The sequence below is a fragment of the Protopterus annectens genome, chromosome 11.part0 (assembly GCF_019279795.1).
Source record: "Protopterus annectens isolate FY-2018-M chromosome 11.part0, PAN1.0, whole genome shotgun sequence".
Taxonomy (NCBI): Eukaryota; Metazoa; Chordata; order Ceratodontiformes; family Protopteridae; genus Protopterus; species Protopterus annectens.
Genome location: NC_056745.1, coordinates 1,418,865,572 through 1,418,892,248, shown reverse-complemented (window position 1 = coordinate 1,418,892,248; position 26,677 = coordinate 1,418,865,572). Strand labels below are relative to the sequence as shown.

Here is a 26,677-nt window from a genome sequence, read left to right as displayed (position 1 = left end):
TAAAACCATTCAACCAACTTGTGACAGCTGCCGAAAACTCCTTTTCTGCTTATTGTATGGCTTTTACAACTGACAGATATCTGAGCAAAGTCATTAATCTCACTTGTTTCCCATTTGTAACTATGCCTGCTAATGACACTTGAGTTTTTCAGTTGAATTTATTTACTTAGTTTCACTATATGAAGCTAGCCAGTCTGATATGCAAACTCACTAAGCTGTACCACACTATTCTGAAAATTGATTATGTAGTTGGCATTATCTGAAATTATGTTTAATATACAATCATTTAAAACTGATATAATATTTCCATGTACTATCAGCACATAATTTTTGCAATGTGATATCACTATATTTTCTGTTTTTATACTTTTTCTATAATGAGCCCAGCAGCAGCATAGTAAATAAGGCATTATGCCTGAGCTACACTATTCATTTATTAAAATTTGAATAAACATATCATCCAATTCGTTTTACTCATTTTTGGCTGAGGGCGGTAATGGAATGCAGTAATGCTGGTGTTCTTGCTGAAGCAGTATTGTAAGGGATTAAACTGACTAGGTAAAGTATTGGCTGCTATTTGATGACTTTGTCTTTATTAATGAGGCATTAACAGCTGGAGGCCTAGTGTCAAAGACCATCATAAACCTGGAAATGAAATGCAGTTCAAATCCTATTCCCATAGCAAAAATAATGACAAAAAGCAATTCATGTTTCTAGACACAAGTATCTCTATTTATGTATATCTATTTAATATATTATCTATTGAGTGGGTCAGTCACACTGTCCTGTTTTCAGGGGTGAGCTGAAGTAGTTTTTAGTTTTTCATGCTGACTAGAGGAAATATAGCTAAAACTTTCCCCTTAGTCTTTTTTCAGTAAGTGCTGTGGGATCTTTTATATACACCTGAGCTACCCCCATCCTAAGTGGATGGGACCACAGTTTACTATTGCATGCAAAGAATGGCACACCCTGGAATGTAGCATCCCACTTATGCTGTACTGTAGTGTTAGTAACAAGCACCTGATGCAGGAATAGAACGCACAGCTTTCTGATCTTTCAGCTAAAAGGTGAGCACTACCTGTTGAGCCATTGAAATTGACTTACATTTAATAATGCACATACAAGGCCGTAATAAAATGCATCTGGTATTATTGGCTATATTCTCCAGGTATATACAATGACATTCTTTTATATTTCAAAGTTAACACTAATAAAGTTGTTTTATGTAGTAGGCAGTGCACGGACTGTTTACAAACTGTAGTTATGCTAGTCTATATTTTATTCTGGTTCTATGCAAGTAAACTGCATTTCTCACTAAATTCAAATCCCCTGGCACAAATGAAAGTCATTTCATTAGTGTTATTTTACAGCACTTTGAATAAGTTGAGGTATACATACTGACATGTTCTGAATTGATTGCAGCGGTATTCATAATTTTGTTTGTGGCTGTGTATGTTGGAGTCACTTGTCTGCTAAAGCATAGTGCTTGCTGAATAACTGCACAGACCAGTGGCAGCGAACAATACAAATCTAATGAAACTTTTTAAAGGTGATGCAATATGAGTGGTGCTCAACACAAATCTCATTTGAGATGATCTTTTTGTCGTATTCTGTACTCGTCCTGGAATTTCTTTAGTTTAAGGTTTGCATTTCAGTTAGAAAATAATACATCACTTCATCTGTCACTTTTAGTTAAGGAAAGAATAATTTTAAATAGTGAAACATAATCAGTTTTCTATTCAGTCAGATTATTGATTGGTGGCTATGACTGTTGCTAGATAATATCGGAACAAAGCACTCAACCTTCAAATATATTGTCGCTATTTAAAGGCAGGTATTCTTTCTTGCAATGGATGTGTGTAAATATCACAATTATCAAAAGATTAAAGAAAATATTGTAGCAAAGTAAAATAACTAAATCTGAAATTTCTTATCTGAATTTTTTGCTTGCTTTGGGATACCTGAGAAAAAGAAAGAAGCAGACATTCTAAATGTTTCTGTCTTATGTAAAGTATGTTTCATCCACTTATTTTAACTAACAGCCAAATCAGGTCTGAACGGTCAAAATTAACTTGTACTGAGGATTCATAAAAATAATATTTAAATGTTGCTATGTGTGTTAAACAATATTGATGATTAAATTATATAAATATTCACAAAATACTTTAACTTAGGAAGCACAATATGAAAACAGTGCTAGCTGATGGAAAATGCAATACTTTTAATAGCTGGTATAATCTACTATATGCAACCTTATAATTTTTAAAGTGGAAACTATAGGCATTTTAACATTCACTATATAAGTAATGATCTCAGACAGAGAGAGGTCATGTTTTACTTAAGGTCTGGTGAAAGATATCAGTTTAAACTACTACATAGGTGGTAGTAAACTTAACACCAAAAGTGTGATGAGACCTTGGGACACAGGTGGACAGTAGTCTCTCCTTTGATAATCACATCGCCACAGTATTCAGAAAATCCTTCTATGTGGCACACCTCATCACAAAAGGTTTCTCATCCAGGAAGAAAGAGGTCATTGTTCCCCTCTACTCATCACTCGTTAGACCCATTATAGAGTACAACACCCCTTTTGGTATGTACCTCACAAGAAATCTACAACAACTGGAAAGGCCACAGAAATACCTTACAAAGAGGATTACTGGCCTCAAACAGATGGCCTCTGCAGACCATCTCAAAAATCTCCAGCTTTACTCTGTCACATATCGCCTATTCAGAGGCGATCTCTGCCTAACATACAAAGCTATGTCAAACCCAGAGCTGTTGGGCATGCTCCACTTAAAGAAATCCCAATCCCTCTGAGCTATACGCTGTAGGGACCTAAACCTTGTCACCACAATAAACAGAACATGCTGGAGGGATAGAGTCCTGTCCCAGAGACTTCCCATACTCTGGAGAAAACTACCTATCTATATCAAACAAAGCTCCTCATTAGCACTCTTCAAGAAAAAGCTTGATGATTGGATGGGAAGTAGGAAATCCACCCCGGGGATCACTTCTGTGGCTCTGCTCGACAGTGGCACAGGAAAATAATTTTCCTGGGTGGCGAAAGACGGGGTACCTTTTTGGCTAAGCTTATATAGGCCCTAGTGCCAATAGCCTAGTACCTACCTAAGAACCTATGAACCTATTTACCTCATATCCATGTTGGAGGGACATTGTTATTACCAAACAATCACTATTTAAATGGAGTCATGTAACATTCCCTGTATGTACACTAATCTGGTGCATACCAAATTATGTGTGCACATAAAATGCTATGCAGCATGCCTGAACCACATCTATTTCAAGAAAATGAGCACAACACATTTCATAAAGCTGCAGAGTTTCAGAGACCACTGTGCCCATGTGTCAAAGCACCTTACAGTAATTGTGTTATACAAGATTTGCATATCAGAGATTATTCCCTACCAGCTCTATTGAAGGCTATGGTTGCAGCCTTGAGAAAAGTCTAACATCTTAGAAGAAAATTAAAAAGAAAAGAAAGAAATTGGACCACAGTTTTCAATATGTAGTAGCCTGTCATTAGGGAATGTGTCCTGTCTCCCCCAGTTAAAGATGAAGAAGATTGTGGCATATCAGTACAACAACCTTTGTGCTCAAATGTGGACCTAAGCAGTCTGTGAAAGATTATCTCATACTGAAAGCATGAAGATAACATTCATTCATTCATTTATTCTTAAATTACCAAATGAATCCAGTTTAGAGTCACTGGGTAGTGTCTGGATCCTATCTTGGAAATAATCTAGAACAGGTCATAAACACTTCACAAAATGCCCCTCCACACACAGACCCTCTCACTTTCTCTCACACACATACTGAACATACAGTTAGTGCATGTTTGGGATGAGGAAGGAAACCAGAAAGCTGCTGCTGTGATTGTAGAAACTGACTTTCCTGATATGGAACTTTGCCAATATATGTTTGTGTTTACGTCTTACTTTACCCGGATTTATCTAAGTATGACAATGTGCTGACATATAAACCCATATTACACGACACTGCAGTCATAGTGGAAAGGAAGGTACCTAACAGGATGTACATCAATGGCATGAAACATAAATAAGTCATACTTTGTGTGAAATTTAGGTTCCCTTACTTCTATGCCTTAACTACATGAGACCCTAGAGTCTGAGATGAAGATGCATGTCTGAAGGTAGGAAAGAAGATATCCAGATATACTATCAGGATATTAGATTGATTTCATAGGTTCATAGGTAGGTACTAGGCTATCGGCCCAAAGGCCTATGTAAGCCTAGTCAACAACGTTCTCTGGCTTACGCCACCCAAGAAAGTTATTTTCCTGTGCCACTGTCGAGCAGAGACAAAGAAGTGATCCCCGGGGTGTATTTCCTATTTCCTATCCACTCATCAAGATTTTTCTTGAAGAGTGCTAATGAAGAACTTTGCTTGACATAGATGGGTAGCCTGTTCCAGAGTATGGGAAGTCTCTGGGACAGGAATCTATCCCTCCAGCATGTCCTGTTTATTGTGGTGACAAGGTTTAGGTCCCTAGAGCATGTAGCTCGGAGGCACTGGGATTTCTTTAGGTGCAACATGTCCAACAGCTCTGGGTTTGACATAGCTTTATATGTTAGGCAGAGTCATCTCAGAGTAGGCAATATGCTACAGAGTAAAGCTGGAGTTTTTTGAGATGGTCAGTGTAGGGCATTTGTTTGAGGCCAGTAATCCTCTTTGTGAGGTACTTCTGTGGCTTTTCCAGCTGCTGCAGATGTCTTGTGAGGTACATTCCAAAAGGGGCATTGTACTCTATAATGGGTCTAATGAGTGTCGAGTAGAGGGGACCAATGACCTCTTTTTTCCTGGATGAGATCCCTTTTATGATGAGGTGTGCCACGTAGAAGGACTTCCTGACTACTGTGGCAATGTGACTATCAAAGGAGAGACTACTGTCCACCTGGGTCCCAAGGTCTCTTATTACACATTCGGTGTTAAGTAGATTGCTGCCTATGTGGTAGTTCATGGGTACAGAGTTTTTACCAAAGGGGATGACACTGCACTTTTTGGCATTGAGCTTGAGGCCATAGCTCTGACAGCAGGCATCTGTCTCAGCGTGTCCCTTATGTAGGATGTCCACATCATTTGGGGACTTGACTATGGCTCCTAGTTTGCAGTCATCTGCGAACTTCATTAGCCAGAGACCTTCTGTGTTAGCCTGTACCAGAGAAGTAGATACCAAACAGGAGAGGTCCCAGGACTGAACCCTGTGGTACTCCACTTGTCACTGGTTTGAGATCAGATTTGGAGTCTGCAACTTTTTCAGTGTTGGTTCTGTCAGTGAGCCAGTTGGCAATCCATCTTGTGATGTAGGGCTTTATACCTAGTTTAGTGAGTTTAGCTATAATTCCAGAATGGGGGATGGTGTTGAAAGCCTTGGCGAGGTCAAGATAGACTGTGTGAACAACCTTACCTCATCTAAGTCGATCAGGTTCAGGAGGCATGATCTGCCTTTCACTTATCCGAACTGGGTGGGATCCAGAGTTTGGAGGTTACCAATGTCTTTGTTTATGAGTTCCATGATGATACATTCCATGGCCTTGCAGGCCAGGCTCGTCAGGCTAATAGGGCAATAATTCCCGGGATCAGTGGTGGCTCCCCCTTTGTGGAGTGGGATAACTGTTGCTGTACGCTATTCAGTGGGCAGAAAGCCTGATGCGAGGCTATTATTGAACATGGTGCTTAAGTGGGGAGTCAGTTCGTGTAAAACGCAGCCAGGGATGTTGTCTGGTCCCATGGATGCTGTGTTTTTGGCTTTAGAGAGTGCAGCTTTTACCTGTGTAGTTGTGATTACAGGGACTCTGCATTCTTTTTGTATAGATATGAGCCCTTTAGGGGGTGGGGGGGGTAAAGTTAGCACTGAACATATCTGCCAGGATGTTGGCAATATCAGTTGGTTCTGTAATTTTTGTGCCGTTGTGCTGTAACTCAGAGCAGATCTGGGTGTTGCCATCGAGATTCTTGACAGAGCTATAGAATGCTTTGTGGTTGTCCTTAGAATTAGTGGTGATTTTGTTTTCATAGCTAGCTTTGGAGGATCTTATAAGGGATCTCAGCTTCTTACTGAGGCTGACCAGGGAGCTCCTCCACTCATGGGATTTTACTCTCTTTTGCAACAGTTTCTTCCTTCTGTTGTAAAGTTTGTTTATGGCAGAGGACCACCAGATTGGCTTCCTTTTTTGGAGGATAGCATCTTGGTTCTGTTTGGGATTACAGAGTGCATTTGTGTAGGATTCAGCAGTTGTAACTGTACTGTCCATCTGCATGGGTGCATTGAAGTTCACCACTTCTGTCTTAAGAAGCATGAAGTTGGCTTAGGAGAAATTTTGTACTGTGGTTTCCTTAATGGGGGGTGGGGGCGGGATGTGGATATCAAGGCTGATTAGCTTATGGTCGGATCGGACCAACGAGGAGTTGACTTCAGGTGTGGAACACCGGTCACTCGTGTTGGTAATGACTAGGTCTAGGATATTGTTGCCCCTGGTGGGGGTGTGGATAAGTTGATCCAGGGCATTGGAGTTTATGAATTCCAGAAAGCGTTGAGCTAAGGAGTTGGTACATGAGTAGTTTTCAGATTTGATGAGATCATTCCTTAACTATACAGTTGTGGAGGCATTTACCATGAAAGGAAATCACTTGATATAGTCTCTTTTTAACCTCTTTCCTATTTCTACAGTGAGTATCTCTGACTTACACGGTTCAGTAAGCATTTCAAGAGAAGACCAAGTTGCATCTTCAAATATATCCAGCAGATGAGGCATTCATAACATACAAAAATACGACAAAGGCTGTTGCAGAATATGTTACAATAATGCACGGTGGAGTTTCATTTTAATTTTATAACAAAAGCCAATAACAGGATGATCACATTTCTAAAGTTTGTTTTGTTATAATGTAGGTCTGGATCATCTTTTATGAAAAAATAGTTGGGCAGTTTTTCAAATGTCTTTGATTCTTTCCGTATAGTATCTAATTTGCCGGTACACATCCAATGTCTGTAAATCTTTAATTTTAATTTATGTATTTGTTAATCAGGTACACCAACTGGCCCTGCAAAAATTGCAACTTTCTCAGTCAAAGGCAAAAGGTTAAAAAGACAAGAGTAAGCAAAATAACAGGAACGGCTCAGAGTAGCCAGTCAGCCAACATCATTTTCGTGAGAGGGAGGAAGCCAGAGTACCAAAAGGAAACCCATGAAAACACAGGGAAATTGTGAAAATTTACACACACACACACACACACACGCACACACACACACACACACACACACACACGCACGCACATGCACGCACGCACGCGCACACACACACGCACGCACGCACGCACACACACACACGCACTCACAGACACACACACACACACGCACACACGCACGCACACACGCACACACGCACGCACGCACACACACACACACTCGCACGCACGCACGCACGCGCACACACACACACACACACACACACACACACACACACACACACACACACACACACACACACTTACTGATCAGGTTAGAGCTGAACCCTGAAACCTTATAGAAAAAGCTCTAATCATTGAGGTACTGGACGTCCTGCTTTGAGTTCTTACTCTAGGAAGAAAACTGCTTGCTGTATGAACCGATTAAATGACATTAGTTCTGGCATGAATTATAGGAGCTGTGAACTAGCTCAGTGCTGTGACGCTGTTACTCCAAGCAGAAGATGTTTTCTGCACATTAACATCTGCTACTGAGAACATCTACTAAAACTGATGAAATTCAGGAGAGTGTTATCCTAGGGACTCAATTTTAAGTCCAGAGGAGAAGCTGTTTCAAATTGTAATAATAGTAATGTTTCTAACAAACTTTAAGCCCCATCCTAAGTGAGGGTATGTTTCTACTGCAGTTGTGAAGATCTCTGGGGAAAAAAAAATACAGGCAGAGACTGCAGAGAGATGTACTCATGAAGCAAAAATGCATGCGTTAAAAAGAAGGTGTAAACAGTCAAGCAATCTTGGAACTAGCTGGATGCTGGGTTAACCGGGAAGCTAGTCAATAGAGAATTGTTTCCATTTTGCAGATTATAGACATTGTAATCAAAGTCCTTTTGACTTATTTCAGTGTAGAATTGAGCTTCTCTACATGTCAATGAAACGTAACTCCATGAGTAAAATTACAACACTTTATATTATTTCCCAGAAGTATTTTCTGTTATTGAAATATCTGTAAGCAGATTAGTAGCTCACTATAACAAAAATCCAGAAAAGCCACTGGAGTCAATGTCCTTATTCCTAACCTGCAATATGAACTTCTGTGACTGTTTTAGAGTCTGACTGTAGTCTATTCTACAAACTACTAAACAGCAGGCTGGTTGTAAGGAAAACCTAGTGCACTGGGAGAGTTATGTATTTTTAATAAATCCCACGAAACCATGCTGTCATTTAATTATTATTTTTTTGTTACTCGTGCATGTTGTTAAAAATATATAAAGGTTTCAAGTCCTGTTCTTTCCTTTGTGTTTTTCTTTTGGGGCCCATATTTTAAGTTCTGCCTCTCTCCAGATTACTTCTAATGCAGATCTATTGTTATTTTCCTTTCATTTATCAGCTCCGCATGCTTGTTTCATTCCTTTGTATACGCACACAATGATGTAATTGTCAAACTGCATAAGATTCTCACACTTCCCACGTATGAGTTTGTATCTATCATTACAGTCTGTTAAGTTCACATTAATGGAATGAATCATGTCATCATACAGAAGACATTTATGCAAACAGTGTTTTGATAAACTTAATAACATCTATAAGTGCAATAAGAACGTTGATAAATAACAGACAGGCTGCACACACACTTACAACTGTGAAATTCCTTCCATTTTGGGGTACATGAATCAGCATCCGTGCAGATGGGAGTGACGTCAGGTGGGTTCCATGTGCTGTGATGGTGCTTCCTCCACTGAAGTAATGAAATAATAAAAAAATCAATGTAAGAACGGTTAATTCATGAACAAAGTGATATACACAGGATGCACGTAAAAACATTGTTAAAATACTAAACACTGCATCCTTAATCGCTTCAGATATTAAGGAAAGAAAGCGTAAAAAGTTTGGAATTTTTTTTTCAAAACCGCCAAGCATTATGGATATCAAGAGCTAATGGCATTGACATCCAGTATTACTGTGTGCAGCAGAAGAAGTAACACAGCTTTTTCATGCAGAATTATAGATAAAAAGAAAAGTTTTGATTATACATGACAATAACCTAAGTAACACAGACTTATGCCACTCCAGGAAGAGGGTGTGACCTGCATTTTCTATTTACCTTGAAACAAAAATCATGGAAAGCAACTGAGATGTCACTGCATCCAAACAGACAGAAAGTGAAATCAGTTAACACAAAAATAATTGAAAAATGCCTTGCATTTTGAAATATTAAACTGGGCATGCCCAAACATTTAGGATGTGACCACTCCATCATATTTAATGCTAGCCCTGCAGACTTATCAAAAATGACAGTACTTTTTGTTGGATTGGCCTGGATGGGACTCAGTATCAAGGAAAGTCAAATTGCATGTATGTGTATCCATCATAATAGTACATTTTCAAATAATTGCTGAAGGCATTTATAACATGAATGGGAGTCTGGGAAATAGTAAAAGGCAGATATCAGTCCCCAGCCTGATCTTTTTCAGCAGTAGTGCTGGAAAGCACTAGGAAGCCTTAAACTGATACAAGCACTCAACTCTCCTTGTTAATAAGGAGCCTATAATTGCAAAGTACCTTGCTAAGGTAAGGGAAAACAGCTCCTGTACTTTACAAAAAAAAAAAAAAGCACCAAACCAGGCATGTCCAAGGGTCAGCTTCCGGTGATTTCTCCTGTCCACCTGGTGAATCTGGGCATATTGGGGCAATGCAGCAATTGCCTCATGTACACGACAACCCTCTCCTCCTACCACCCAACACTACAACCTGTGAGAGATGCACTTACATAGCCAAAATAGAAGCAAAGCTCTCTCCACCCAAGATTGTGCTGGACAGTCAAGAGGAGAAGGTTAACACCCACACTACACCTCAAGCAACACATAGCCCTTCTAAACCCACACCACCAACACCCACATATAGCAACACTAAATCCACATATGCAGAGGCCCTTAACTGTAACCTGCCCAAGCACCAAGGACCTCTGAAGCTGAAACGCAAACAAACACCAATCACAACCAAAGTGTCACATAGTTCACAACACCAGTGTGCCACCCAGCAACAGCCCCTAAGGCAAGACAATGTACCTAACACTTTAGTCATAGGTGACTCTATAGTCCGGCACACTGATGTCCCTCTCACCAGGTTGAACAAGGAGAAAATTACAGTCAGCTGCCTGTCGGGTGCCAGGATCCGTCACATAATGCATGCAATCAAGTCACTCCACAACAAGTACAGATATGACTCTGTCATTGTCCATGTTGGAGTGAATGACTTGAGACGTACCTCCCTGGACTACATGAAAAGAGACATGGAAGAGCTCTCGGATCATGTGGCCCAGGCAGGTATGACCCTAGCCCTGAGTAGCATCCTGCCTTCACCCAGAATGATACCACAATATAAGGACAAAATTATTGACTTCAACAATTGGCTAAGCTTCTGGTGTCATTCAAAGGGGATCCAGTATCTGTCTGCCTGGGACGACATGATTGACAGAACACGATGCTTTGCCAGAGATGGTCTGCACCTGTCACTCCTGGGATTCAGGTTACTGGCTAAGGCTCTTGCCACCCCTATAGTGCCTTTTTTAGGCAAAGTTCAAAGGACAAAACCACTACCGTAACAGGTACAAGCACACAAAATCTGAAGGTAATGCTACTCAATGCTAGAAGTCTAAACCTCAAAATGCACTCTCTCGAGGCACTCCTAAAAATGGAGAACATCGATATCTGTGCAGTAACTGAGACCTGGTTCAAGGCTCCAGAGAGCAGCCCTGCAATACCAGGCTACAACTCTTACCACACTTTTCGGCCACCAAACCAGGACCGAAACACTAAAGGTGGAGGAGTGTCAACATTCACCAAGGATATTCACACCACCAGGCTAGTTGCCCAACACAATGCGTCTGAAATTCTCCAGGTGCAACTAATACTAGGTAAGACTGCAATCCAAATTGTAGCTTGCTACAGATACCCCACCATACCCCAAGATTCTCACTACACCTTTCTAAACATACTGGAAAATATTAAGATAGAACCACGCACCCTAATACTGGGTGATTTTAACTACCTTGCCATTAACTGGGAAAACTACTCATGTACCAACACCTTTGCCCAACGGTTCTTGGAATTCATAAATTCCAATGCCCTGGATCAACTAATCCATACTCCCACCAGGGGCTCCAGTATCCTAGAACTGGTCATTACCAACATGGGAAATCGATGCTCCACACCTATGGTCACCCCCTCGTTAGTCAGGTCTGACCATAAGCTAATCACCCTTAACATCCACATCCCACCCCCTCCCCCCAGTAAGGAAACCTCCATAAAAAACTTCTCCAAAGCCAACTTCATACTACTCAAGTCAGAAGTGACAAACTTCATGACACCCATGCAGATGGGAACTGAAAGTTCAACTGCTGAAACCTACACTAAGGCACTGTACGAGCACATCCACTCATGCATGAATTATGCCATCCCAAATAGAACCAAGATGCTCTCATCCAAAAAAAAGAAGCCAATCTGGTGGTCCCCTGCCATAAACAAACTTTACAACAAAAGTAAGAAACTGTTGCAGAAAAGAGGAAAATCCCAGGATGCAAAAAACTCCCTTATCAGCCTCAGTAAGAAACTGAGATCCCTCATAAAATCCTCCAAAGCTAGTTACGAAAATAAAATTGCCAAAGGTTCCAAAGACAACCACAAGGCATTCTATAACTATGTCAAGAATCTAAATGGCAATGCTCAGATCTGCTCTGAGCTAAAACAGAATGGCATTAAATATACTGATCCCAAGGATATTGCCAATATCCTGGCAGATCAATTCAGTGCAAACTTCACCCCCCTCTCACCCCCTAAATGGCCCATCTCAATACCGGAAGATTGCCAAATTCCGGTAATAACGGCCACACAGGTAAAAAATGCACTCTCCAAAGCTAAGAATACAGCATCCATGGGACCAGATGACATCCCGGGCTGTGTACTACATGAACTACAATATGAACTGGCACCTCACCTAAGTGTCATGTTTAATCATAGCCTCACCTCAGGTTTCGTGCCCACTGAGAGGCGCAGAGCTACAGTTATCCCACTCCACAAGGGGTGATCCACCTTGGATCCCGGAAACTACCGTCCCATCAGTCTGACAAGCCTTATCTGCAAGGCCATGGAGAGTATTATCACTTATAAACAAAGACATTGGCAACCTTCAAACACTGGACCCCACCCAGTTTGGGTTCGTGAAGGGCCGATCTTGTCTCCTGAACCTGATTGACTTCTTCGAATCAGTCTCCAGAGCCATGGACAAGGGTAAGGTGGTCCACACAGCCTATCTAGACCTTACCAAGGCCTTTGACACCATCCCCCACTCTGGAATCATAGATAAACTTACTAAGCTGGGCATTAATCCCTATGTCACCCAATGGGTTGCTAACTGGCTTACTGATAGAACCCACACTGTAAAAGTAGCCGGCTCCAAATCCAGCTCCAGACAAGTGACAAGTGGAGTACCTCAGGGTTCAGTCCTGGGACCGCTCTTGTTTGGCATCTACTTCTCTGAAGTACAGGCCGACACTAAGGTACTCTGGCTAACAAAGTTTGCAGATGACTGCAAACTGGGAGCCATTATTGAAACCCCAAATTATGTGGATACTCTACAAAAGGGCCTTACAGAAACAGATGCTTGGTGCCAGAGCCATGGGCTCAAGCTCAATGCCAAGAAATGTATAGTTATCCCCTTTGGGAAAAAACATGTATCTGTGAATTACCATATAGGTGGCAGTACACTAAACACTGAAAGTGTGATAAGAGACTTAGGGACACAGGTGGACAGTGGTCTCACCTTCGATAACCACATTGCCACAACAGTCAGGAAATCCTTCTATGTGGCACACCTCATCACTAAGGGCTTTTCATCCAGAAAAAAGGAGGTCATTGTCCCACTGTACTCATCCCTCATTAGACCCATTACAGAATACAATGCCCCATTTGGTATGTACCTCTCAAGACATCTGCAACAACTGGAAAGGCCGCAGAAATACCTCACTAAAAGAATCACAGGCCTAAAGCAGATGCCCTACACTGACCGCCTTAAAAAACTCCAGCTATACTCTGTCGCATATCATCTACTCAGAGGCGATCTCTGCTTACCATACAAGGCCATGTCAAACCCAGAGCTGTTGGACATGCTACACTTAAAGAAATCCCAATCCCTCAGAGCCACACGCTCCAGGGATCTAAACCTTGTCATCACAATAAACAAAACATGCTGGAGGGATAAGTTCCTGACCCAGAGACTCCCCAGACTCTGGAATAGATTGCCCATACATGTCAAGCAGAGTTCCTCTTTGGCCCTCTTCAAAAGGAACCTTGACGATTGGATGGGAGAAAGGCAATTCACCCCGGGGATCACGTCAGTCACCCTGTTAGACAGGGGTCCAGGGAAGTAAATAGTGTGGGAAGAAATAGCCAGAGAATTGTTATGGCTAGGCTTGTATAGGCCCTAGGGCTGATAGCTTAGTACCAACCTATGAACCTATGAACCTATAAGATACCAATTGGGGCATGTAGTTACAGTCTTGAGTGACAACTGTTAGGGGGACCTAGACAGGCAGACCTATTTATAAAACATGGCACACAAATATCTTGCTTCCTTCAGTTTTTCTACCCAGGAAGTGACTGACAAAGCTAGTATGACCTTAAAAGTTTGTGGGAAGGCAAAAGAAGGCTTAAATGTCTATGTCAGCTTTTATAACACACACAAATAAAATAAAAAAAATTATATATAAATTCCCCTTCTGGATCATTACTCTGTTACAGTGAAAATAGTTGTGTATTTCAATGACGCTATAAGCTCTACTGCATAGGGCCACCCAAGACAGGCAAATCATAGCAGAGAATTCAAAGCAAATATGGCCATGAGAAAAGGTAAAGGAAATCCACATTAGTATTATTGTCAAGAAATCCATACTGATAAAAGCAACTAGAGACATGTCAAATTGACATTGGAAGATGAGGCCCTCAGGTCTGAAGGTGTCCAGCATACTGCTGGGGAAAAGCAATGGACACACAGCCTACCTGGACCTCGCAAAAGCCTTCGATACAATACCCCACTCGGGCATTATAGATAAGCTCACCAGCTTAAATATAAACCCCTATGTCACTAGATGGATTGCAAACTGGCTCAAGGACAGAACCCACATGGTTAGAATTGCTGGAGCCATGTCAGACTCCAAACCAGTTGCAAGTGGTGTCCCACAAGGCTCGGTCCTGGGACCTCTCTTGTTCGGTATATATTTCTCGGAGGTACAGGCCAACACGGAAGGACTGTGGCTGACCAAGTTCGCAGATGACTGCAAACTGGGCGCCATAATCGACTCTCCAGCCGACACAAGCATCCTCCAAAAGGGCCTCAAAGAAACAGACAACTCGTGCCAGAGCCATGGCCTCAAGTTAAATGCCAAAAAGTGTATAGTCATCCCCTTTGGCAAAAACAAAGTGCCCACAAATTACCAAATAGGTGGTAATCCATTAAGTACAGAAGAAGTAATTAGGGACCTGGGGACCCAAGTTGATAGCAATCTCTCATTTGACAACCACGTGGCCAAAGTGGTTAGAAAAACATTTTATATAGCCCACCTAATCATGAAGGGATTCACATCTAGATAAGGGGAGGTCATCGTGCCTCTTTACTCATCCCTCATCAGGCCCATAATTGAGTACAATGCCCCTTTTGGGATGTACCTTACCAGACACCTGCGGCAACTGGAAAGACCCCAAAAGTACCTCACCAAGAGGATCAAAGGGCTCAAACAGATGCAATATGCTGCCCGGTTAAAGAAACTCCAGCTCTACTCAGTGGCATACCGCCTGTTCAGAGGTGATCTGTGCCTGACGTATAAAGCCATGTCCAACCCGGAATTAATGGACATGCTGCACCTCAGAAAATCCAAATCCCATCGAGCTACGCTCGAGAGACTTGAACCTCAGCACTGAAATAAATAGGACATGCTGGAGGGACAGATTCATAACCCAGAGGCTCCCTTCACTCTGGAATAAAATCCCAGTCCAGGTTAGGCAGAGTCCCTCATTGACTCTCTTCAAGAGGAATCTTGATGAGTGGATGGGAGATCGTAGGTTTACCCCGGGTATCACTTCTGTGTCACTGTTAGACAGAGGCACAGTATACTAACCTCGAAAAAGGGCATAGCAAAATAAATTTAAAATGGGTGGCGAAAGCCAAACACATTCTGGCTAGGCTTATAAATGCCCTAGGGCAGATAGCCTAGTATGAACCTATGAACCTATGAACAAGAACAGATTGTTCTAGTGGTTAGGACCCAACTGCATTAAAGATGACAGAATAACTATCTACAAAAGAAAGTAGGATGTAAAAAACAGTTATATACTGTTGAGAATTGGAACATAAGAGCTAACTAGTTTTGTGCGTCATTTTATGTGTACGTATGTTTGTATACATATAAATTGTTGAGGACTGCAGCCAGTAAATAATGGCTGACATCTATGTTTCAAACTTCATATCCTTCAGAAAAAGCCTGCTAATGCAAACCTGTTATCCTAGTAATTTTTTAAACATAGAAGAGAAGTATTTAGAATGTGTTCTGATCTTGGACCTTTGTCCCTTATTATTTTTTGGGTTTGTCCCCAATTCTTGCACTAAGAGGTTGACAGGTATAACTGTCATCTTGGGAATTAGTGTAAAAGGCAGATCATGTCTCCTAAACTTCTTTGAAGCAGTCACCAAAGCCGTAGATGAGGGTAAGGTGGTTCACACAGCCTATCTAGATCTCGCCAAGGCTTTTGACACCATCCCCCACTCTGGAATTATAGATAAACTCACTAAACTAGGTATAAATCCCTATGTCATAAGATGGGTTGCCAACTGATTCACTGACAGAACCCACACTGTGAAAGTAGCAGACTCCAAATCCAACTTCAGACCAGTGACAAGTAGAGTACCACAGGGTACAGTCTGAAGTACAGGCTAACACAGAAGGTCTTTGGCTAATGAAGTTCGCAGATGATTGCAAACTAGGAGCCATAATTGAAACTCCTAATGATGTGGAAATCCTACAAAAGGGCCTCACGGAGACAGATGCCTGGTGTCAAAGCCATGGCCTCAAGCTCAATGCCAAAAAGTGCATTGTCATCCCCTTTGGTAAAAACTCTGTACCCATGAGCTACCACATAGGTGGTAGTCTACTTAACACCAAAAATGTGATGAGACCTTGGGACATAGGTGGACAGTAGTCTCTCCTTTGGTAATCACATCACCACAGTAGTCGGGAAATCCTTCTACGTGTCACACCTCATTACAAAAGGTTTCTCATCCAGGAAAAAAGAGGTCATTGTTCCCCTCTACTCGTCACTCATTAGACCCATTATAGAGTACAATGCCCCTTTTGGTATGTACCTCACAAGACATCTTCAACAACTGAAAAGGCCACAGAAATACCTCTCAAAGAGGATTACTGGCCTGAAACAGATCTCATATGCAGACCGTCTCAAAAAACTCCAGCTTTACTTCATCATATATCACCTTCTCAGAGGCAATCTCTGCCTAACATACAAAGTTATGTCAAACCCAGAGCTGTTGGACATGCTCCACTTAAAGAAATCCCAATCCCTCCGAGCTACATGCTCTAGGAACCTTAACTTTGTCACTACAATAAACAAAACATGCTGGAGGGAGAGATTCCTGTCCCAGAGACTTCCCATACTCTGGAACAGACTACCTATGTCAAACAGAGCTCCTCATTAGCACTCTTCAAGAAAAATCTTGATGATTGGATGGGAAATAGGAAATTCCCCCTGGGGATCACCTCTGTGGCTCTGCTCGACAGGGGCAAAGGAAAATAATTTTCTTGGGTGGCGAAAGCCAGGGTACCTTTTTGGCTAGGCTTATATAGGCCCTAGGGCCAATAGCCTAGTACCTACCTATGAACCTATGGACCTATAAAATGAACTGGAATTTATAATTTTATATCAGCTAATCTTCCAGTCTTCTACTGTGGATAAAACTCTTGCGATACAAATGGAGTAGCCCTGGGAGTTAAAAGTGTATCAAAAGCAGCACTTTGTTATCCCCAAAATGATAGCACAATTTCAATCACTCATATGTAAGTCATTCAATATTAAATTTATATATGTTCATTTTCCATCTGCTCATATTAAAGACTATGAAGTTTTCTAGATTTATAAGGTTCTCTAGCACCTTCTGGACAAACACCAGAAAAGGTATTATAGTACTTATAGGTGACTGGAATGCTAAATATGGTAGTGAAAGTACAGCAGGAATTTGGCAAAGATTGGCCTTGGAATACACGTGAAGTGGGACACAGACTCATAGAATCCTGTTAAAATAGATCACTGCTCATAGCAGACACTGTTTTTCAATAGCCTAAGAGGTGGTATTACACATGGATATCACTTGATGATCAAAACCGAACTCAGACTGAAATATAATTTACAGTTAGAGATGGACAAGCCCTGTACAGTCATCAAAAACAAGACATGACTCAGACCATCGGTTTCTTATTATTGAGTTTAAAAATTAAATTAAAGGAAAGAAGAAAAGCCTTCAGGCCAAGTATGTACAAGCTCGCGTCTATATCATGTTATCAAAATTTTACTACATCATATCAATAAAGGTCAAATTTTATTGATCGAAGTAGTAAAATATCAAATAACGTAAAAAAAAATCAATAAAAAAAAAACTAATGTAGGTAGGGGGCAAGTCCCTTTGCACCCCCCACACCCCCTACTTAAATATACCAACTCTGAGACTGCAGTACATTGAGGTAAATGGAAATCTCCCCCTTAAGGAAATTTCCGTTTACCTGCACGATGTTCTGAACTTTTGACATTGTCATGCCGACAATATCGTATTCGATATTGTTGGCTTACGACAACGTGAACTAGACCCTACAAGCTCAACAATATTACAGATGAGAATGTAGTAGAACTGAGGAACAGATTTATGACATTTGACTGCCTAAAGTACATTGCGACTCATGATACTGTCAAGAAGATAAAGAAAATTTCTAAGAAAGCAAAGTGGCTGTCTGTAGAGGCTTTATAATTAACTGAGGGAAAAAAGCAAGCAAAACTATGGAGATGGACAAAATATGTCATACTGAATGCAGAGTGGAGAAAATATATCAAACTGAATGCAGAGTTTCAGACAACAGGAAGAAGAAATAAGGAGATATATGCATATGAATATTGTAAAAATAAATTAATAAATGCATGAATGAATGAATAAATAAATACATAAATAAGATAATAAACTTTGAAAGTTAGGAGAGCTCCCCAAGAAGACTGGCAATATGAATGGAAACTTCCAGATGGAAATGGGCCTGATAAAAGACAGAGATGGGAGAAGCCTAGTGGAAGCAGAAGATACTGAAACAGGTGTTACAAATATACAGAATAACTGTATATAAAGACCCAGACATCACTGATATGTGCAGTGGTATGGTCTCAGAGCTAGGGCCAGATGTCTTGGAGATTAAATCTAAATTAACCATGGAAAGACTTGTTAATAACATGGCAATAGGAAGTAATTGAATTGTAGGTGATTTTTTTTAAATCCTGTAAAATGATGGTGACATTATTGTCTGGAATTTGTCAGCAAATTTTGGTAAGCACAAAAGTGGCCACTACAACGGAAAATGTCAATTGATATTTCAATTTCTAAAAAGATCAATGCTAAATAGTGTTCAAACTATCAAGCAATTGTACTTGCTTCAGAAAGTAATGTTTAAGATACTGCAAACTAGACTGCAGCAATATATGCACTGAGAATAGCCAGATGTGCAAGCTGGTTTTAGAAATGGCCAGACTGCTAACTTCCACTAGATAATAAAGAACGCTAGAGAGTACAAGAAAATAATTACTTCTACTTAACTGACCACTTTAAAATGTTTGGCAGTTTGTAACACAAACTACGGCAGTTTTTTTTTTTTTTAAAATGGGATTACTGGATCACTTTATCTGCCTGTTAAGGAATTCATATGCAGGACAGGAGGCAACAGTTAGAAATATATATGGAATAAATGACTGTTTCAAGACTAGGGAAAGGCTGTACAAAGATATATATTTTTACCATGCTTATTAAATTTATAGACTATATCATGCAGAATGCTGAGTTACATGAATTAGATGCTGGAATCCAAATTATTGGGAACAATATTAATAACCTCAGATATGCAGAAATACTCTCCTGATAGCTTAATTAAAAAGCCTATAGATAACAGCAAAAAGCTGAAACAACAAATGCTTAACATAGAAAGAAAAACAGAAAGAAAGAGAAAAAAAAAATAAAAGAAAATGATGCCATCTAGCTCTATTAATTCTTTGCAAATACACGGGATGGAAGTTGAAGCAATGATAGCTTCTATTTTCCAGGGCTCAAAGATCCCTGTAGAAGGTGGCTGCAGACATAAGAATAAAAGATGCTTGCATCTTAATAGAAAATCTATTTGAAAATTTGGATAAGATTTTAGAAAGCAAAGACATCTCAATGTCAACAGACTCTTATAATCAAACTTGTAGTTTTCCTGTTAATAACATATGGCTGTGAGCGCTGGATTGTAACTAAGTCTGAGTAAGAGCAAACTGATGTTTTTGAACTGTGGGAATTCTTTGGACTGCAAGACCATAACGTCAGTCAAATCTGCCAATACTTAATGAAATAACCCTAGACTGTTTACTGAAAGATCTGATAATAAAATTACAACTCATTTGCTTTGGATACTTAATGCCAAGACAGAAATGACTAGTGGAGATACTGACGCTGGGAAAGATTGGAAGCAAAATGAAAAGGGGGTGGCAGAGGCAAAACTGGATAAGCAGCATTACTGAAACAACGCATAAGAATTTCCAAGAATGCTAGAAGCAGTTATTGCCAGGCCTGGTGTCCTAAAGTCATAGAGATCACAAAGACTTGGATTAAACAATGAAACAACAGCATGAAAAATAAATTCGCCAAAGACTATAATATGCCACTGACCAAAAATGTAAGGAGAGTAAAAAGTAATATATACAAACAGACCATAAGTTATTATTTTTTCAGTATAATAAACATACACAGAACCTCTAAAACCTGTAAATAGTTCAGATCTAACTAGGTGTAAAGATGATCAGATTCAATATGTATGCAGGACCAGGGGATGTATAACTAGAGGCTTTGTAGTGCCAGAAATATTATTGTTTCAGTATATATTATTAGGCTAAATAGTCTCAAAGACCAGCAGTAAGAAAGTAGCACAATGTCAAACTTGTATCATCAAATTCAAACCACATATTATATGCTTCAGAGAAATTTGTTTGAAACTTACAGATGAATTTCTATACATGTTTCAGCACTGACAATCTAACACATATGTTGGAGAAGTAGCAATTCTCACCGTCAGTTGTCTAAATACCATCTTAAATTTAAATCAACTGACATTGGCCAGAAAAAGTGAATCTCTTATGGTAAAATGTTATACAACCATAAGCAAATTAATTATATGCTGGTTTGATGCATTTATAATTTCCCAGATTATTCAAAGATTGAGTTAGAAATCATAGAAATCTTTCTGCATTCATATCACTCTAGCATTAGTGCCAGTTTTGTCAAAAATGGAAAATATAAATACTTCATGCAAGCTGGTTAATTCATGCAATTGTGACGATAGTCACAAGCTGTATAATGGGAGATGTAAAAAGTTTATAGCAACCATGGACAGTCACAGATTATACAGCCTTAGACAATTAATCTCTGGTCCTGATCATAAGGCTGAAAACTTTGCAGATACTCTTATTACAAGATAATGACTGTCCAACAAATTCCACAACACTGTAAAGATTGCACTCCTGCTTTCACTACATGGGATTCCATCCATATACCTAAACCACAGCAGTCTGTGATAGTGTCAGCAACCACATCCCCTGATTCACATTGGTGGGGTGATATATATTAATTTCCAAGTTACTTGTTCTGCAAACCTTACAAAAACAGAAAGTTAAGTATAGCAAGTCACCTAAACTTAGCATTAAAAGCAATAATGAAACTCTGAATTATTTTTAACAAAGACCTTTCTACAAATAAATGGCCCACATGGTTACTGCTACAATAGAAAATATCAGAATGTGTTGATTATTATGTCTTAAAAGAATAAAAAACAGAGAGAAACAATGAATATCATATGTCAAAAGCAGAATAGCACATGATCACAGTACATACAAGACTAATGTTATCTCTTGAAGATTTCACTTGTCTCCTAACATCACCCATCACTTGTCAGACAGTCTTGAGAGATTTGTAAGACAACTATTCAGTGCCTATAAGACACTGTTACCAGTGCAATAAATAATACTAACAAAGCTACTGCTGACAAATTCAGCTATTTTTTTCTCATACCATATTCCAAAACAATGAGCCACTCATAGAGACTCTCAAAATGTTGTCACTACTGTTGATTTGTTGATGACTTTCTTCTTTAAACAGGTGACAATTTTACTGCCCATAGGCTGCTGTTCAATTAAAATCCTATAACATTCACATTAATCACACTTTGTGAGTTATATACCAATAATACCATTAGTAATTAACACCCACCATCACCAACCTTATCTAATGGATAAGCAATAAACATTCTGCATCAGTTTTATGGAACTTTACCAACATACACACCATGCAGAAAAGTTCATAGTCTGCCCTTGCAAGAAACTAGATATTTTAAATCTACTGAACACTTAAAATCATAATGCATAAGCAGCTGCAATCATATTGGATCTTTGATGACAATGCAACTTGTGTTCTCCTCTGCTATATGTCCATTTATTAATTTTCCAAATATTTAGCTTACCATACTTAAGTAGATTCAATATTTTTTCACACCACTGTCCTTTTTGTTTTTTTCCCATAAATTATGATTAAAATATCTTACAATTATGATGCCCATATTTATAGCCACATAGTCCAATATTTTTAAATTATTTTCTCTTTCTTTACTTGTTACACAAGCAAAATGTGCAATAATTCGATATACTCGTTCCTTCCGTCTAATATCTAGAACTATAATTCTTCTCATTTTAAGTAATGTCACATCTAATATCTTAACATGTTTCTTACACGGAATCCCTATGCCCGAACATGTTTCTCTGCCAAGCTCCATACACTATTACCTCCCCATAATGATTCACTTTGAAACCTTTCTTTCTTAGCCAAAAATCTTGTATCTTCCAAAACTAGAATATCAGCATCAATTCTTCTGCACCAGTCTAGAATGCTTGTTCTCCTAACCCAGTTCTTTATACTGTTTACAAAACCACTATTCTACATCCATCCCCCTTGTCTTTTGTTTTAATATCCTTACTGGTAATTACTAAACATTCAACCCTTCTGCTTTTTCTTTTCCTTTTTGTTAATTCCTATAAATTTTATTTTTCTTTCTCCTACTCTTTTACCTATTGAGTTCTTTTTTTCTTTTACAAATGTCCAACTTACATCTTCTTCATCACTTATTTCTGAACCTTCTTCAATATATTTTCCTGTTTTTGTCTATAAAATTGTCATTACTCTATTCTGAGTCTTTTCCCTTCTTCTTTTCTATTAATTCTTCCTTTTTTCTTGTACTAATTTTTGTACATTTTGGGAACTATTTATTTCCCTTTCATTCTCATTTTTGCTTTGTTCACAATCCATCCATAAATGTCCATATTGTTACATTTATAGCATTTTAACACACTTTTGTTTAGTATTATGTCTTATTGCTCCACAAACATAAGTGTTGACTTTGTATGTAAGCTTAAGCTGGAGCTTTATTCCCCAGGCCTCCACTGAAAATGGGGACTGTCCCATTGGACCATCCTGGTAAACAAATGTAAAATAAATACAATAAATAAAATACATTTCCTTTTATCACAATTTTCAATTAAATAATCAGACTTACCACAACAAAAACAGGTTTTAGGGAGTCTCAAATACTTAACAACCCCCTTTTCCCCTTCATCATTTATAATACTCAGAGTATGCATAATATTTTCATATTCTATTTATAAAACATTACAGTCTAATTCCCCAGTCCATAATCTTCTATTGTCATATACTTTAGTAATGTCCAACACAATTTTACACATTTTACTTAAATGTCTCTTTAAAGTATTTTTTCAACATCTCTTCTGAATTGAATAAGTAATTTCTTTTTAGTCTCTCTGTTAAATGCCTTAAAGATATACAAATTCCAAGGATAACATGTTTTTTTCATATTCCCCCAAGAAGTCTTCCATCACATGCCTGCTTCCAAAACTAATGTCACAAATAAATAAATGCTCTTTCCTTATTTGCTTTTGTGCCCAAAAGTAAAATTACATTGTCCCATACCTCATATCATTCTATCTCTTTATCTTCTTATTATAAATCCTCACCTTTTTTCTGCTTAACTTCTGAATAATTTTCCACCTTTTTTCAGCTATCTCTTTCATGGTCTGCATACGTTTTCTTCTTGATTGCCTCTCTCTCTTTCATTTTCTGTATTTCTTCATGTTGTATTTTGCCCATAATATCTCCGCACAATAATGCTCTCCCACTTTCTGACTTATTTGCTGAAAGTATGTGTCTAAATAAATCATCCTCATCCTCCTGACTGCAAGGTTGCAATAATACATCCTTCTGTCATTCCTTTATCCTCCTCAAACAGTTGTATTTGAAATGTTTGTCTTTTTGGCTTTTCCCGGTTAGGGGTCGCCACAGTGGAACTCCGGTCCGCTAATGATTGGCAGTAGATTTTTTTATGGTGCTGAGTTGCCAGCCCGACGCCCAACCTTCAGCAAAGGCACGCCCATTCACGCATGTCTTTCGGAGGCCACTTGACCACAGGGAGGACATGCAGACTCCACACAGAAGGCACTCCAGCCATGAATCAAACAGGAGAACCTCTTGCTGTGAGGCAACAATGCTACTGCTGTACCACCGTGTATTTGAAATAAATCCTCCAAATCCCTGAAAGGTTTAACTGATTTTCCTTTCACTGTATCACCTGCCATTTCAACCTTATTTAAATTAGAATGTTGAAATGCCTTTCTCTGCTTGCTGTCACACTCTGCCACTTCATTTAACATTTCAAAAGGTGCAACTGCCTTCTCAACAAGTATTAACTCACTGCCGCAGGTTCTGAAGGCTTAAACCTCCTTCATTCTCTGCTACAACCATTTCATCTGCAAAATGCTCAACTGCCTTTTTCACAAACAGTTCCCCGCTACTATCACCTGATGATTCAAGGATTCTTTTTCCCTCCTTCTCTGGGCCACCGCTGTGCCTGGAACAGAAACAGAAAGTCTACCAGTGAAACAGGAGCCCTGCTCAACAATGAAGGGTAGGGTAAGTTTCTCAATGCCCTGGCAAAATTACCCCATGTACTATAAATACCACTGCGGGTCTTCTTTGAAAAAAGGCCACTAGCCTAGTGGAATTAACCTGATTAACAAAGGAAAAATAAAATAAAATCAATCAGTTGCTGGGAAAGTTATATTGGCTAAAATCTGTAAACTAAATTGTACTGTTTGTACTGCATTTGTCTGCCTTGCTGTGCCTGTTAAATTGTATTTTATTGCTGTTTTCACTGCTGCAAAGCTTTTTTGCTATTTGCACTGTTTGCAAGGTAATTGTTGCTACTTTTCACTGTTTGCAAAGCATCTGTTTTGTTTGTTCTGTTTTCCCGCCAAACAGTGTTTTAAATAACTAATTTTATTGCTATTTAAAACATTCTTTAGTGTCTCCTTGTTGTTCTTCTGCTGTTTAAACATTTTTAGCGTCTCACTGCTGTTTTTCTGCTGTTTAAGACATTTTTTTAGTGTTCCCACCTAAATTAGTGTAGCTAGTAGCTGTTGCATAGTCCAGATACAGGTTTGCTGCATCTGCAACTGTTTTAATGGCTGTTGTATTTTGAGCACATTTTCCAAGCTATCTTTGATTGGAAAGGGCCTTCTGCACCCTTGAGAGAGAAGTGTGCTGATTGGAACCTGGGTGGTGATGGGTGATTGGTCCAGGGATTGGAGTAAGCACCCTCATTGGGGTTTTTTAAAAGTTTGTTTGTTTTTCGCTTCTGGTATTTAAGCCCTGCATTTGAGCTGGTTTCTCCTTATTTGTGCATCCTGCAGCACTGCGCACTGCCACACAATTGTGCGCCATAGCTAGACAGATAATTTTGACAAATTTTCTCTTAGATAAAGATGTAATACATTGATGTAGTCCTCATCCTTAGTAAATTTCTGATCTAAGAAGTATTGCTAGTGAGATGAGACCTACTAAACCACAAGACAAAAACCCTGCCAGAAATACCCATCTACAGAGCACCTCCTGTATCAGTCCAGAAAGCACCCCCTTTGTGATAACAGTTCTTCAAACCTAGCATTATGGACATTTGGACTACTCTTGTTTATCCTGCCAGCCTTGTTGACTTGGGTCTCCTGAGGCAGTGTAGCAACTGCCTTATGTACACTGACAAAGCTCTACTAATAGCTCACTCTAGTACGACGTGTGAGAGATGTATCTACACCAAGAATCGTGAATCCCTGCTCTCTCGCACTCAAAACAGTAACACTGAAGAGGTTGTCAACTCACCAACCACTGCTCATGCACATAATACAACTACTCATACACATAGTACACATCCAATACACAAATCAACATACGTGGAGGTACTCTCAAAAAACGTATCAAAACACCATAGACCTCTAAAACAAAAGCGTGCTACAACTAACACAGTTCCCACAGTACCCAAGACACATAGCAGCACCAGTGTCTCACATACCAAGTTCTTAAGGCATAGCACTCAAAAATCAAATTTTCTTGTCATTGGAGACTCCATAGTGAGATACATGGATGTCCCACTCACCAGGTTAGATAAGGAGAAAGTCACAGTCAGCTATCCGTCCAGTGCCAGGATTCATCAGCTCACACATGTACTCAGATATCTTGGCAACAAGTACCATAATGACTTTCTCATAGCTCATGTTGGAGTGAACAACCTGAGATGTACTTCACTGGACTATATGAAGACAGACATGATTGAGATCTCTGAGTATGTGTCCCAGGCACTTATATCCCTAGCTTTGAGCAGCATATTAACCTCACCTGGAATTATGCCACAGTATAAACAAAAAATGATCAATTTCAATAATTGGCTTAATTTTTGGTGTCATTCAAAGGGGATCCAGTTTCTGTCAGCCTGGGATGACATGGTCAACAAACCTTGCTGCTTTGCCAGAGACTGTTTGCACCTGGCAGCACTAGGCTTTCAGCTACTGGCAAAGGCTCTTGCCTCCCCCATAGTGACTTTTTATGCAAGGTCTCGAAAACAGAATTGCTGATGTGAAAATTGTCAACCATAAAAAAATAACAGTTATGTGGCTAAACTCTAGGAGCTTAAATCTAAAAATTGCACACCACCCTGGAAGCACTT

General features: G+C 39.5%; 1 protein-coding gene across 2 annotated transcripts in view; it reads right to left on the bottom strand.

Moving 5' to 3' along the window:
- MET (MET proto-oncogene, receptor tyrosine kinase) overlaps positions 1-26,677 on the bottom strand; it is a 1,562,736-nt gene that overhangs the window by 465,637 nt on the left and 1,070,422 nt on the right. For both annotated transcript variants that reach the window (XM_044088706.1, XM_044088705.1), the window contains exon 10: positions 8,866-8,965. In XM_044088706.1, coding sequence (XP_043944641.1) covers positions 8,866-8,965 — 100 coding nt within the window. The remainder of the gene's footprint in view (positions 1-8,865; positions 8,966-26,677) is intronic.